The sequence below is a fragment of the Xenopus laevis genome, chromosome 5L (genome assembly GCF_017654675.1).
Source record: "Xenopus laevis strain J_2021 chromosome 5L, Xenopus_laevis_v10.1, whole genome shotgun sequence".
Taxonomy (NCBI): domain Eukaryota; kingdom Metazoa; phylum Chordata; class Amphibia; order Anura; family Pipidae; genus Xenopus; species Xenopus laevis.
Genome location: NC_054379.1, coordinates 778703 through 795528, shown reverse-complemented (window position 1 = coordinate 795528; position 16826 = coordinate 778703). Strand labels below are relative to the sequence as shown.

The 16826-nt window shown below is 41.6% G+C and overlaps 1 protein-coding gene across 3 annotated transcripts in view; it reads left to right on the top strand.

Annotated features, from left to right (window-relative positions):
• snap25.L (synaptosome associated protein 25kDa L homeolog) overlaps nucleotides 1–16826 on the top strand; it is a 66021-nt gene that overhangs the window by 24151 nt on the left and 25044 nt on the right. For all 3 annotated transcript variants that reach the window (XM_018261779.2, XM_018261780.2, NM_001090411.1), the window contains 1 exon segment: nucleotides 14913–14961. In XM_018261779.2, coding sequence (XP_018117268.1) covers nucleotides 14913–14961 — 49 coding nt within the window.

Here is a 16826-nt window from a genome sequence, read left to right as displayed (position 1 = left end):
CAGCTTTAACAATTGAACAAAAATGAGAAATAATCTTAATAATGTTCCTTTTATTCTAGACTTCTCCAGGCCACAGAACTGTACATAAAGGACAAGGCAACCCCCAAATAAATTCTAAGCAACTTTCCAATACTCATTTATTAAAAATTTTCAGTGTTTTTAAAGGAGACATTTTGTGTAAAAAATAAGAACCTAACAGTGTGTTATACGAATTTAGATGTAGAAGAATTATGCTTAAAAATCTAGTGTTTCAGGCTGATCTACTAAATATTTCTGCAGAGACCCTAATAATCCCTCCATTCTCTTCTACTTCCTGCTCCCTGAATTCCCAGGCTGTGCAGGGGAGCAGCTAGCAGGACCTGATAGGGAAGTGAAGCATGTCTGTGCTTGTGTGACTGCACAGCTGTGATTGGCTGTCCCCCTCCTATTGTGCTTCTGGCAGGGACTGTTAGGACATGCCCACCCCTCATTTTAAACACCAACAGGGACAAGTGAACATCTATAGGGAGCTCCAATAAAGGGGCTATTTTTGAAAACAATATTAATTTTTAGCGCCATGTAAAAGCAACACCAAATATTACTTATAATTTCCTAAAAAAATTGGGTTTTTTCATTTATCCTATATGTCTCCTCTAAAGCTATTATTAAAAACAATTGCTATTGAAAGCAGTATTAGCTTAACTCCTGCTTGTTACTTATAAAACAATTTTGCAAAAGTATTGGTTCCTAGCAGCAAAGACAAGTCTGTTAATCAGCTGCTTTGTCGTACATTGTAATAATAGTCTGAACCAGCAGTATAGAAAAAGGACACTGCTTTCAACAACAATACATATACAAGTAACTTAAACACCAAAGAAAATGTGTAATGAATATATTGTAAAGTTGTTTTCTTTTATTAGGCAAAAAATATTTTTGGGTTGACATTCCCTTTAACAAATTCCCCACTAGAGAAGCTAATTTTCAAAACTGGATTAAAAACACATAAAAGAACTGTTTTTTGCATAACAGTATTTGAAAACCTACCGTGGTTTGGCTACATCTTTCATGGAGGATTCAGTATTTAATTAAATAAAAAAAAATCATGACTTTAGTGCATCTCTACTTAATCAACTGTAAAATTATCAACCGGGCGGCACAGTAGTTTCAGTAGAAAATATAATCTGCTATATAAAATTGGACATGCCAATATAACCTTATGTGTTTTCTGTAGGGATGCACCGAATCCTGGATTCGGTTTGGGATTTGGCCGAATCCTTCTGCCTTGCCGAACCAAACCTGAATCCTAATTGGCATATGGGGAAAATCACGTGACTTTTTGCCACAAAACAAGGAAGTAAAAAATGTTTTTCCCTTCCCACCCCTAATCAGCATATGCAAATTAGGATACCGATTCTGTTCAGTATTCGGCCCAATCTTTTGTGAATGATTCGGGGGTTCGGCCGAATCCAAAATAGTGGATTTGGTGCATCCCTAGTTTTCTGTCTAGAGTGGTTCTCATTCTTATAGAATGTATTGTCATGGGAGGACAGTTGACTTTTTCTTTAACTGCACCTGGTCTCCGTTATTATACCATTGGTGTCGGTGCAGGACAGTGCAATGGACACTGCATATAATCTGCTAACAGTTCACTTTCAGAAGGTTGGTGCTTTCTTCGTGTAAGTTAAATCCACCTTTGCATTTCTAATACATAATATTGTTTAAAAAACATTTTTGGTAACTGTTTTAAGTAGTTTTTGTTATTGTTCTTTGCATACATAACACAGTCTCCTCAACTCCCATAATAGCTGAGTTGTAATTGCTTACAGGGCCTTGTCTTGTAGTTTTCTGTTATAAATGGACAGGCAGCAAAATGGCAGGAACTGCTTTTCATGAAAGGGAATGGGAATAACTGAGCTTGCGGCTCTTGGTTGGAAGCTGCACTTCATCACTAGCAGCAAGTTGGACATCCACTCTAAAAATAAATAACAATTGTTCCCACCCTAAATGTGGCCCTTAGAATAGGCCATATCCTGTCCAGTGTCTCAATAGCTGCACCTTTATCAAAGGCTTGTTCATTCTGAACGTGCTACTGCTTTGGGGTTCTGGGGATTGCAGCCACCTAGTTTTACTCTGGAAATCTCTGGTTATTTCCTGCTGATTCTCCACAAGCTCCACAAGCAGGTCTCCTCATCAGGTTAATGAGTTTAATATAATTACACTAATGTCAGTATAGAAATTGTAAAATGTTGCATCAAATGCGATTGTTATTAATATATGCATGAAGTAGCACCAGAGACAAACTTGTTTTTTAGTCAGGTTTGTAACATTATCACTAATATAGATAAAGAATCAAATGCCTTTGCACCTCTTGTGTTATTTTCCTGTATCTTTAAGCGGGTGACAGCTCTCCTATTTTCTTATTAATCTCACATTCTTTTTTTTTTTTTTTAAAGGTTTTATTTTGTTTTATTACATTTTAAACAACAACATAGACACAAGAAAGAAAGAGGTATACACTGTATCTTCATATCAAAAAACATAGGAATACAAACATGCATTTTAGTATGAGAATGTCCTACTATAGGATCCAAATATTCCTGACTTGCAAGGTGCCAAGTATTAACATCACTGACAGATACTGACAGATAGTTATTGGGTGGTTAATTAGTGGCCTCAATTGCATGACTATCCAGCCAAGGGGACCATATCTTATCGAATTTCAATGGGCATCCTCTTCCTTCATAGGTAAGTCTAATCGCAGGAAGAATTTTATTAATCAAGTTGATCCATTGGGAAATTACATGGGCTGTGCCTCCCATTCATTGCATAGCTATAAATTTTTTGGCATAAAACAACAGTATTCTAGCTAGAGATCTGGTTTTGGTCATTGGGAATCGGCTCTCTATTAGCCCCAGAAGGCACATTTCTGAATTAGACAAGTTCGGAAAATCCAGGGTATTTTCAAGATATTGAGTTATGTTTCTCCAATAGCACTGTATAGGAGGGCATTCCCAAGCCAAGTGAAGGAAGGAGGAGTTTGGTGATTGACACCTGGGACAGTCAGCCGCTGGTCTGCCTCCCATCTTTTGAAGTTTTACTGGAGTGATATAAGTCTGATGGTCAAATCTGAATTGAATCATTTTATCTCTAATAGAGATGAGGTCACTATATATTGTATCAGTGACTTCCTCCCAGTCCTCATCCATAAGTGTTGGAAGTATTTGCTGCCATTTGGATTTTGCTCTGGTAAATGGTGGACGTGTAGAGTCAAGGAGGGCTCGATAGAGTCGAGATGTTAGCTTTGTGGTTTGGGGATCTCGGAGAATGAGTTCTATTGATGGAATTTTGTACTCAACACTGAGAGAGCCAAATTGAGCCTGAAAGGCATGTCGTAGTTGCAAATACTGGAACAATTGTACAGGATGGTCATCAACTTTGGCTCGTAATTGCAAATGAGTAGGGAAGGTATTTTCTACCAGAAGGTCTCCCAGCAGTTTAATTCCCATTAGTGGCCAGTAATGAAAGTCCTGAATTCTCTTAAAATGCTGTAAACGAGAGTTTTTCCAAAGTGGCAAAGAAGGAGATAATATAGTTTGAATATGTCCCAAAATTTTACAAGCTGCTCTCCAAGCTCTGTAGGGGGTTGTAATTACAGCAGGGCAGGAAGTATAATCTACCAGCCTCCTATACGGTATGTTCCTAAGAGCTTCCCAGGATTCCAGCCTGAGGGCTAGGAGGGTTAGACCAGTGTCAGCCTCATCAATGTGAAAACAGTCATGAATGTGATGTATTTGGCTGGCCAAAAAGTAGTGGTGGAAATGTGGTAGTGCGAGGCCTCCACTTGCTATAGGAGCTGTAAGCACATTCCACGATAATCGAGGCACCCTGTTGGCCCAAAGGAAGGGGATAAGGATTGAATTTATCCTATGAAACACTGTCCTAGGAACCCACACTGGAGAGTTGTGTAATATATATATATATAACAATTTGGGCAGGTAAATCATTTTAACCATATTCACTCTCCCCCAAAGTGTTAGCGGTAGATTGGACCAAACTGCTGTTGTGGAGCGAAATTGGCCAATGATAGGTTCAAGGTTATCTTCGGTATAGTTATTTAGGTCAGTTGTTAATGATACTCCAAGGTATTTGAATCTGCTGACCCACTTCAGCCCTTGTGTAGTTGTTGGTTGATTGGGGACTGGATCTAATGCCATTATAACTGATTTCCCTTTGTATATGGTGAGACCCGAGTAGGTCCCAAATTGCTGGAGTACTTCAAGGGCTGCCGGCAGAGAGTCCTGGTAGTCTGCCAAGAATAATAGGAGATCGTCGGCATATAAGGCTAGTTTATCCTCCAGGGTTCTGAACTTGAAGCCTGTTATGGTGTGAGTCTGTCTGATTTGTAGGGCCAAATAACTCAATGGCGATGGCAAATAACAGTGGCGATAGGGGGCAGCCCTACCTGGCTCCACGCGTCAAGGGAAATGAGGGAGATAGTGATCCATTAATCTTTATCTGTGCTGTGGGATTTTTATATAATAGTTGGATCCAGCTGATGAATCGGGAACCAAAACCAAAGTGTCTTGGGGTCGCCACAGGTAAGGCCACTCCCCCGAGTCAAATGCTTTGGTGGCATCCAAGGAGACCATTATCCTAGAACCAACATTTTCATGCCGAGTTTGTAGGTGTGTGTACACCCGCCTGAGGTTGGTTGAGGTGGATTTTGCCAGCATAAAACCTGATTGATTAGGGTGGATGATAGAGGAGATCACCTTAGCCAGCCTTATCGCCAAAATCTTAGCGAAGATCTTGGCATCCGTGTTGATAAGGGATATTGGCCTGTATGAATCGCAATATTCTGGGACTTTTCCATCTTTATGTATCAGGACTATTATTTCTGCATGAAATGAGGGGGGGGGAGAGAACCTGTTTCTATTGAGCTAAGGTATGTTTCATGGAGGTGGTGAATGAGGGGATTCCCTTGCAGATTGTACCAGGCCATCGGAAACCCATCCGCCCCAGGGGTTTTGCCTGTTGGCAGTGAGACTATTGCTTCTGCTACTCAAGCTCAGTAATGGGTCTGTCTAAATAGTTAGATTCTTCCTGCGTCAATTTGGGAAACTCTATAGAATTCAGAAATTCCGCCAGCTGCACTTCAGTATACATGGCCTTTGAACAATACAGATTTTTGTAGAAACTAGCAAAACTATTTAAAATATCCTGGGGACTACTGACAAGGTTATATTAATCTCACATTCTTGTCATGGATTTTTATTTTCAGATTTGATATCCAAAACAGTCAATGAAAAATAGTAAATTTACTTTTTACTTTGTTATTTTGTCTTTGTCTGTTGCATTGAGATATCCGTTATTTTATTTGCAGCCATCTGGCTTCATGTTCATGTTTCCAGCCATGCCATGCTTTGTGATGAAAGTCCCAGCAGGTTTATAACAGAATATGAAGCACAAAGCATCAAGGCTACAAGATCAATGATATTCTATCTTAAAAACACAGGGATTATAGGCAATAACCTTTAAATGACAGTAAACGTCTCTCACATGTGGGAGTACTTGTATTGTTCAGCCTTTAAAGCAGGATTACCCATACTTTACTAACGAGGGGCCTACTTTTTGTGATGTATATTGATTTATGAGAGAATTTATATTGCTATATTTAACAACTATTTTTTATGTAGCTTTAAAACAATAAATATCTGAATGAAAAGAGTAAAACAGAAGTGTAATTTAGACAAGCGGTTTTTTGACAGTGTCTTGAGATCTACTGATGCCAAGCTAATGGTCTACTGGTAGATCCCGATCTACCATTTGGGCACCCCTGCTTTAAAGCAATGCTCTTTTTTTTACCCTTTCATTAAATTCTTCAGTTTATAACACAAAAGTGTAACAGCTTTGTTTTAAAATATCATGTACAGTATATACACCCCTTCCCCCATCTAATCAGCTAGAAAATACAGGGGCAACATAACATGCAAAATCTTCTTATTAGTAGGGATGTAGCGAACGTCGGAAAAAAAGTTCGCGAACATATTCGCGAACTTGCGCAAAAACGCGAGCGGTTCGCGAACGGTTCGCGAACCCCATAGACTTCAATGGGAAGGCGAACTTTAACATCTAGAAAAGACATTTCTGGCCAGAAAAATGATTTTAAAGTTGTTTAAAGGGTGCAACGACCTGGACAGTGGCATGCCAGAGGGGGATCAAGGGCAAAAATGTATCTGAAAAATCTGCCTGTGTGTGCTTGGAAGAGATAGTGTAGGGGGAGAGCTGTTAGTGATTTCAGGGACAGATGATAGTAAGTTTGCTGGCTAGTAATCTGCTTGATACTGCTCTGTATTGGAGGGACAGAAGTCTGCAGGGATTTGAGGGACATTTTAGCTTAGGTAGCTTTGCTGGCTAGTAATCTACTGTTCTCTTTAAACAACTGCCATACGTTGACCTTGTAGGCATTGTTTGCCCAGTTTTTTTGGACGCAGCCACTGAAGCACAGTTGCCAGAAAAAATATGCCATATAAATGCTGAAAATAGTCATTTTTCGCCATACGTTGACCTTGTAGACATTGTTTGCCCAGTTTTTTTGGACGCAGCCACTGAAGCACAGTTGCCAGAAAAATTATGCCATATAAATGCTGAAAATATAAATTTTTTTGGTTGCAGCCACTGAAGCACAGAGGCCAGAAAAATTATGCCATATAAATGCAGAAAATATGCATTTTTTTGGTCGCAGCCACTGAAGCACAGTTGACAGAAAAATTATGCCATATAAATGCTGAAAATATAAACTTTTTTGGTTGCAGCCACTGAAGCACAGAGGCCAGAAAAATTATGCCATATAAATGCAGAAAACATGCATTTTTTTGGTCGCAGCCACTGAAGCACAGTTGACAGAAAAATTATGCCATATAAATGCTGAAAATATAAATTTTTTTGGTTGCAGCCACTGAAGCACAGAGGCCAGAAAAATTATGCCATATAAATGCAGAAAATATGCATTTTTTTGGTCGCAGCCACTGAAGCACAGTTGCCAGAAAAAATATGCCATATAAATGCTGAAAATAGTCATTTTTTGCCATACGTTGACCTTGTAGACATTGTTTGCCCAGTTTTTTTGGTTGCAGCCACTGAAGCACAGAGGCCAGAAAAAATTAAACCAGTAGGGTTTGCACCCTAGTTTGTAACGGTGGCGGAGGGAGGAGGAGGACGCTAAAGGACAGCTGTGTGTGGAGTCATGAGGCTTGAAGAGAAGGACAGCTGCATAGAAGTCAGAACAAGTCTTCCGGCGTGCAGTAACCCTCCGAGATCCACCCCTCATTCATTTTAATAAAGGTCAGGTAATCGACACTTTTGTGACCTAGGCGAGTTCTCTTCTCAGTTACAATCCCTCCTGCTGCACTGAAGGTCCTTTCTGAGAGCACACTTGAGGCTGGGCAAGACAAGAGGTTCATGGCAAATTGTGACAGCTCTGGCCACAGATCAAGCCTGCGCACCCAGTAGTCCAGGGGTTCATCGCTCCTCAGAGTGTCGATATCTGCAGTTAATGCCAGGTAGTCCGCTACCTGCCGGTCGAGGCGTTCTTTGAGGGTGGATCCAGAAGGGTTGTGGCGCTGCCTTGGACAGAAAAACATTTGCATGTCTGACGTTACAGACTGGCCAAAGGGCTTTGTCCTTGCAGGTGTGCTCGTGGCAGGATTACTGGCACCTCTGCCCCTGGAATGTTGATGAGTTCCTGAAGTGACATCACCCTTAAAAGCATTGTACAACATGTTTTGCAGGCTGGTTTGTAAATGCCGCATCTTTTCGGACTTGTGGTATGTTGGTAACATTTCTGACACTTTATGCTTGTACCGAGGGTCTAGTAGCGTTGCGACCCAGTACAGGTCCTTCTCCTTAAGCCTCTTGATACGGGGGTCCTTCAACAGGCATGACAGCATGAAAGACCCCATTCTCACAAGGTTGGATGCAGAGCTATCCATCTCCGCTTCCTCATTATCAAGGACTGCATCATCCACGGTCTCCTCCCCCCAGCCACGTACAAGACCAGGGGTCCCCAAAAGGTCACCACTAGCCCCCTGGGAAGCCTGCTCCTGTTGGTCCTCCTCCTCCTCCTCCACAAAGCCACCTTCCTCCTCTGACTCCACTTCTGGCACCTCTCCCTGCGTTGCAGCAGGTGCCTGGGTTCGTTCTGGTGATTCCGACCAGAAATCGTGCGCTTCCAGCTCCTCGTCACGCTGGTCTACAGCCTCATCTGTCACTCGTCGCACGGCACGCTCCAGGAAGAAAGCGAAGGGTATTAGGTCGCTGATGGTGCCTTCGGTGCGACTGACCATATTTGTCACCTCTTCAAAAGGTCGCATGAGCCTGCAGGCATCGCGCATAAGCACCCAGTAACGGGGGAAAAAAATCCCCAGCTGTGCAGATCCAGTCCTACCACCCAGTTCAAAAAGGTACTCGTTGACGGCCCTTTGTTGTTGCAGCAGACGTTCCAACATAAGGAGCGTTGAATTCCAGCGAGTCTGGCTGTCAGAAATCAAACGCCTGACTGGCATGTTGTAGCGCTGCTGAATGTCAGCAAGGCGTGCCATGGCTGTGTAGGAACGTCTGAAATGGGCCGACACCTTTCTGGACTGGGTGAGAACGTCCTGGAATCCTGGGTACTTGGAGACAAAACGTTGGACTATTAAATTTAACACATGTGCCATGCAGGGCACATGTGTTAAATTGCCTAGTCTCAACGCTGCCAACAGATTGCTTCCATTGTCACACACCACTTTTCCGATCTGCAGTTGGTGTGGGGTCAGCCACCGATCGGCCTGTGACTGCAGAGATGACAGGAGTACAGATCCGGTATGGTTTTTGCTTTCCAGGCACGTCATCCCCAAGACAGCGTGACAACGGCGTACCTGGCACGTCGAATAGCCTAGGGGGAGCTGGGGGTGCACAGGTGTGGAGGAGGAGAAGGAGGACCCAGCAGCAGAGTAAGAAGAAGAAGAAGACGAGGTAGAGAGCGATGGAGGAGTAGAGGTGGTGGCAGAACCGCGTGCAATCCGTGGCGGTGACACCAACTCCACTGTTGTTGTTGAGCTACCCATTCCCTGCTTCCCAGCCATTACCAAGTTCACCCAGTGGGCAGTGTAGGTGACATACCTGCCCTGACCATGCTTGGAGGACCATGCGTCAGTAGTCATATGGACCTTTGGCCCAACACTAAGTGACAGAGATGCGGTAACTTGGCTCTGCACATGTTGGTACAGGTGTGGTATTCCCTTTTTAGAAAAAAAATTGCGGCTGGGTACCTTCCACTGCGGTGTCCCAATTGCTACAAATTTGCGGAAGGCCTCAGAGTCCACCAGCTGGTATGGTAAAAGCTGGCGGGCTAAGAGTGCAGACAAGCCAGCTGTCAGACGCCGGGCAAGGGGGTGACAGTCAGACATTGGCTTCTTACGCTCAAACATGGCCTTCACAGAAACTTGGCTGGTGGCAGATGACTGGGAATGGGAACAGGTGGTCAAGGTGGAAGGCGGAGTGGAGGGTGGTTCAGACGGGTCAAGGAGAGCAGAGGTAGAGCAGTAAGATGCTGGACCAGAAGGAGTGTGGCTTTTAGTTTGCCTGTTGCCTTTGAGGTGTTGCTCCCAAAGTGCTTTGTGCTTGCCGCTCATGTGCCTTCGCATAGAAGTTGTACCTATGTGGCTGTTGGGCTTACCAAGGCTCAGTTTCTGACTGCACTCATTGCAAATTACAATGCTTTTGTCAGAGGCACACACATTAAAAAAATCCCACACTGCTGACTTTTTGGAAGTGTGCGATCTGGCGGTAACAGTAGAAGTTGGCGGAGTTGGCGGTATTGGCGGCAATGGCGGGTGCGTTGGCCGGCTGAACACAGGTGCCGATACATGTTGTTGCCCTGCTGATCCCTGCGGGCTGTCCTCCCTGCTTCTTCTAAGTCTTATTCTCCTACTGCCTCTCTGACTCTCCGTCTCTCCATCTGAACTACCCTCCTCTTGCTCTCTTCTACTAGGCACCCACAAAACATCAATCTCCTCATCATCATTCTCCTCAGATGCATCAATTTCTTCTGACACATCACAGAAGGAAGCAGCAGCGGGGACCTCCTCCTCATCACTCATTATGTCCATCTCTATCGTGTTCTCTGCCAGAATTAAATCTGGTGTAAGGTCCTCATCTCCTTCATCTTCTTCTGGCAATAATGGTTGCGCATTACTCAGTTCAAGAAACTCATTGGAAAATAACTCCTCTGACCCCAGTGAAGAAGGGGCACCGGTGGTGGAGGAAGTGTTACGTGGGGTGGCCATAGCAGTGGAGGATGAGGAGGATGTTGTGGTAAAGTTAGAAACGGTAGAGGATGGGGTGTGCTGTGTAAGCCAGTCAAACTACCTCTTCAGCATTTTGGGAGTTCAGGGTCATTGGCTTTTTAAAACTGGGCAATTTGCTAGGGCCACAGGATTGCATAGCAGCACGGCCCCTAGCACGGCCTCTGCGTGGCGGCCTGCCTTTGCCTGGCATTATTTTTAAAAAAACAACAACAACAACAAAAACTCAGTTGGTTTTTCTGGAAACGATAATACACACAGCTAGATGGCGGGTTGAAGAAAACACTGTGCAAATAATGCCTACAAAGTCAACGTATACACTACTACAGCGGTGGATACGGATTACGTAAAATATATGAATGCTGCTTGAAAAAAAGTAACTCAAGTGGTTTTTCTAGAGACGATAATATTATCAATATTTAGACAAAATGTGAACAAGGTCACACAGCTCGATGGCGGGTTGAAGAAAACAGTGTGCAAATAATGCCTACAAGGTCAACGTATACACTACTACAGCGGTGGATACGGATTACGTAAAATATATGAATGCTGCTTGAAAAAAAGTAACTCAAGTGGTTTTTCTAGAGACGATAATATTATCAATATTTAGACAAAATGTGAACAAGGTCACACAGCTCGATGGCGGGTTGAAGAAAACAGTGTGCAAATAATGCCTACAAGGTCAACGTATACACTACTACAGCGGTGGATACGGATTACGTAAAATATATGAATGCTGCTTGAAAAAAAGTAACTCAAGTGGTTTTTCTAGAGACGTTAATATTATCAATACTTAGACAAAATGTGAACAAGCTCACACAGCTCGATGGCGGGTTGAAGAAAACACTGTGCAAATAATGCCTACAAGGCCAACGTATACACTACTACAGCGGTGGATACGGATTACGTAAAATATATGAATGCTGCTTGAAAAAAGTGACTCCGGTGTTTTTTCTGGAGACGGTAATATTATGGATATTTAGACAGAATGGGAACAAGGTCACACAGCTCGATGGCGGGTTGAAGAAAACAGTGTGCAAATAATGCCTACAAGGCCAACGTATACACTACTACAGCGGTGGATACGGATTACGTAAAATATATGAATGCTGCTTGAAAAAAGTGACTCCGGTGTTTTTTCTGGAGACGGTAATATTATGGATATTTAGACAGAATGGGAACAAGGTCACACAGCTCGATGGCGGGTTGAAGAAAACAGTGTGCAAATAATGCCTACAAGGTCAACGTATACACTACTACAGCGGTGGATACGGATTACGTAAAATATATGAATGCTGCTTGAAAAAAAGTAACTCAAGTGGTTTTTCTAGAGACGATAATATTATCAATATTTAGACAAAATGTGAACAAGCTCACACAGCTCGATGGCGGGTTGAAGAAAACACTGTGCAAATAATGCCTACAAGGCCAACGTATACACTACTACAGCGGTGGATACGGATTACGTAAAATATATGAATGCTGCTTGAAAAAAGTGACTCCGGTGTTTTTTCTGGAGACGGTAATATTATGGATATTTAGACAGAATGGGAACAAGGTCACACAGCTCGATGGCGGGTTGAAGAAAACAGTGTGCAAATAATGCCTACAAGGCCAACGTATACACTACTACAGCGGTGGATACGGATTACGTAAAATATATGAATGCTGCTTGAAAAAAGTGACTCCGGTGTTTTTTCTGGAGACGGTAATATTATGGATATTTAGACAGAATGGGAACAAGGTCACACAGCTCGATGGCGGGTTGAAGAAAACAGTGTGCAAATAATGCCTACAAGGCCAACGTATACACTACTACAGCGGTGGATACGGATTACGTAAAATATATTATGGCTGCTTGAAAAAAGTGACTCCGGTGTTTTTTCTGGAGACGGTAATATTATGGATATTTAGACAGAATGTGAACAAGGTCACACAGCTCGATGGCGGGTTGAAGAAAACAGTGTGCAAATAATGCCTACAGGGCAAATAATGCCTAAAAGGTCAACTTATACACTACTACAGCGGTAGTAAAATAAAAAAAAGTAAAATAAAAAAAAATGAATATTAAAAAAAAAAATTAAAGTTGGTGCTGCTGAACTACTAGGAGCAGCAGATTAGCACACCAGTCCCACTCCCCAACACTGCTAGACTAATAGCACTGGGCTCTTATAGTAGTAGTAGTAGTAGTAGTAGTAAAACAACAAAAAAATAAATAAAAGCAGTCCTTACAAGGACTACTGTTATTGCAGCAGTCAGCAGATGAGATCAGAAGCAGGACAGCTGCCCACTGCAGCTACATACAGAGCACTGCAGTAGAAGGTAGATTACTAGCCAGCAAAGCTACCTAAGCTTAAATGTCCCTCAAACCCCTGCAGACTTCTGTCCCTCCAATAACAGAGCAGTATCAAAACGATTACTAGCCAGCAAACTTTCAACTGTCCCTGAAATCACTAACAGGCAGCAGCTCTCTCCCTACACTATCTCTTCAGCACACACAGGCAGAGTGAAAAAACGCTGCAGGGCTTCGGTTTTTATAGGGAAGGGGAGTGGTCCAGGGGAGAGCTTCCTGATTGGCTGCCATGTACCTGCTGGTCTGGGGTGAGAGGGCAAAAAAAAGCGCCAACAATGGCGAACCCAAAATGGCGAACGTCGCGCGACGTTCGCGAACTTCCGGCGAGCGCGAACACCCGATGTTCGCGCGAACAAGTTCGCCGGCGAACAGTTCGCGACATCTCTACTTATTAGTCATTTGCCTTAGATATGGTTGCCACCCAGGCAGAAAGTGAATCATAAGCTACAGCTAGAGCCAGTATTGTACATTTACTGGCTATATACTTGTTGGTCAACTTGTAACTCCCTGTCCCTCAGCTCCCTAAACTGTTACGCTACCTGACTCTTCCATTTAAAGCCCCAAACACACTCCCAGTTGCCTGACCCTGCCTCCTCCCACACTAGTAACAGATGACAACCCTAGACAAGGGATTTGGTATATGTATAGGATTAGTTATACAGAACCCCATTTTTTTCTAGAAAGTTCTGAATTACGGGAAGGCCATCTTATTAATCAAATAATTTCACATTTGTCGTTTCTCTGTAATAATAAAACAGTAGCTTGTACTTGATCCCAACTAAGATATAATTAATCCTTATTTGAGGCAAAACAATCCTATTGGATGTAATTAACATTTAAATGTTTTTTTAGTAGAATTAAACTATGGTCATCCAAATTGCAGAAAGAAATAGAAAATATAAAAGGCAGTATCCTGGTGTTTACACAATATAAACTCAGGGCTCAGTTCAGCAGTCTTCCTCATTTGTGTGGGATAGGATAAAAAAAAACATAGTGCTCCATCTTTGGATGATTTAGGGACAAGTGGGAAATACAAGATTCTTATATCTTATTAAGAGAGCACTGGATAGAAACAACTTGTAATGGCAACCAAATATACATTGTTGCCTGAGAGTTTCCCATTCGAATTAACAAAAGTAGGAGTTCCTTCCATTCATTTCATGATGAAAGTCCAGCGGATTTTTCTCACTGACTCCAGACATTTGTTTGAATGTTAGAATGAGGAAAGAATAATGAAGTGTTTGGACGTAAATCCTAAAATTCTATAAAAATCTAGCAGTCACCATAGTAGCCAGGAGCAAATAAGGGAACAAAGCAACATTCACATTTTTAATTTTTATTATTAATTTTGATAAAGGACTGGAAATGTAAAAATATTTGTGATGTTATATTTTTAGTTCAAATAAGCAGCATGGGACATATCACAAGACTCCCTGCCTAAGCAAAACCTCTAAGAACGTCCCTCTGCATTGCACCTACTCACCAATAAAAGGACAACGTAGACCTTTAAACTTATTGCTTAGGTTTCTGGTTTGATACATTATTTATGAACCATGTCAGATGACCAACCCATAAAAAGTGTAATTGTGCAGCATTTCTATTGTAAAATGGTTTGAAAATGTGCTCTTGGCATCAACTTACATGACATTGTCTAAAAATCCCAGGACCCTCGAAATGACAGTGTAGATTACATTAGAGCTCTGTTGCATATCCATTATGAATATTCAGATGCAATATGGGGACTGATTATGTTATGGATTAACCCAGTTGGTTTCAGATGGAAACATATTAGCCTCGAGATGCCAGTGGGTAGCCCTCTGTACAGATACAAGATGCCCTAACTAATTTAGGGCTTCTGGCAATTCAGACATGAGGACAACTAGTCAATCAATTTGTAATATTTAAATGAGTGTTAATATATGAGCGGTAATATACTATGTGCAAGGCAGACGCAAAGGGCAAAAAATAGATGCAACGCACAAATTAGGAAGTGCCAGTGGGCGAGGTGACAATGGGGCCCTGTACTTACCACCTGCCCTATGTCTTACATTTAAAGGTGTATATTCGTGGGTGCGCATATTGAGTGTAACCTTTATAATACCTTCTTAAACATGTTAGCTTTACTCCCTGTCTCTTCCCTTTCCTTTTAGTCAGAGAATTTCCTTGATTGTTCTTTCATTGATGGATCTTTCTGTCTCTTTTCTGTCTTGCTACCTGCCATGTTTGGAATTTAGAGTAAAGATGCTGGTATCAGAACTTTGGTTATGTTGGATGAGCAAGGAGGTAAGATGAGTTATCTTTACTTTGTAGTACTTCTGTAGTAACAGATGTTCTGGTTTATGCTATGCTTGTATGTGTTCTTGCTGCAATTACTATGTAAGGTAACTCCAAACTACTCTAGTCCCTTTTTCTAATACTAAAGCCCATGTTTTTACATTTACTATAAATACATTTTGAAGCCAGTTATTAACTTGGGTCATGTTTGCTAAGGTCCTTCCAGTCAGCGATATCTAGCCAGAGGTCCTCAACCGTTTGTCAAACTACAGCCTTAACTTTCAGATGCTAAAAGGCTGAATTTCTCCCTAAGAATGCCTAAGAATGCCTAATAACCACACATTCATTGATAAGCTTTAGTTGTCATCCCAAATATCATATTGTGATGTGATGTTGAATTTTACGTGATCTAAATTACCCTGTACATTGTTACAAAGAAAGTCAATCTATCACCACATGGTTACCTTCTAACAAATTGGGTTGTTTCAAGTGTCCATCGTGCCTGTCATGCAGGGCGATGACACTGGGCTCTAGTTTTGTACACCCCCATACTGGCCATAAATATAAAATTCAACATCACATCACATGTACTACAACTTATGTGATATATTTAATCAGCCTCTCATATGTAGGCAAAGCTGATTTAATGTTAAGGCTTTGAATTGACGGCCACAGATCCACAATTAATATTGCCTATAGGGATCAAAAAACCACTAAACCTGTGGCAAAACATTTTTTAGAAATGGGACAATGATTGCCAACCTTTAAATTTATAGCTATCGATCATGTACAATTCCCCGAAGGGGTGGAGACAGGTCTCGACTGCTCTTACAGCGGGAGACCTTTTGGATAAAAACACTTGATACTGTATCCCCTAAAGGCCTTAATGAATATTGCTCATTCAATTGCTTCTTAGCTAAAAGATAATTGTTTATTTATATATATTTCAGTTGCATATGTTTTACATACCCTGTAGCAATGTCTTTTAAACTGATATTTTGTTACAATCATGTTCCCTTTAACTAAAAGCTCTATGAATATTCATTAGCATAATTCAGTGATGTCAACAGCAAGGCGGGAATTTTAAATCTATATAACTAGTAACTTTAGTGTCAGTCTTTTAAAATGGTAATTCATCTTGACAATGGTCCCAGACCATGTTGTTAATTGTATCATCTATGTTTGAATAAAGAATGAAATCTCAATTTACCGGAGTTCGTGCCGCTACAATTCTCTTAGTCTTTCTATTAGGATTTAAAGGGTTTCTGCTGAATTGAAATGCATACCTTGCAGGTTGATTATTCCCTCAGCCTTGTGGTTCTGTTTATTTCTTAATTTGCAGTTTGCTGTTGTAGAGTAGTAACAGAAGCCAAGGAGAGCTGATAAACTGCCACCAACACATAAAGACACCTGCTGGGTTTCTATTAGGGTTTTCCCGGACGCCTCTCCCAGTCTTCAATTCACCATAAAAGCTACTTGCTACTGCAGAACTGAACTGATAATCATCACACTTATTCACGATAGCCTTGGGCCAAATTTTAGTCACTAAATGTTTGTCTTACAAAAATATAAAGCTCTAATTACAATGGTTAATTATTACTATGTGCAGATTACTTGCACCTTTAAAAGTGTAGATACACATTACTGGTTTTCTTGTTCAGTGCAATGTGGGACCTAAAAGGATATTGTCATCACAATCAATAACTATAATGACTTTTACTTTGAAGTGATGTTTTGTGTTTCCTTAAGACCATACTTGTGCAGATTTAAGCTGCTAACCTAACCCTAAGCTGCTCAGATCGAGTTGGCATCTTATTTGTCTGTATGTGGGGCAAACTCACAGGCCTGCTCAACTGATATACCTGCCATCAGAC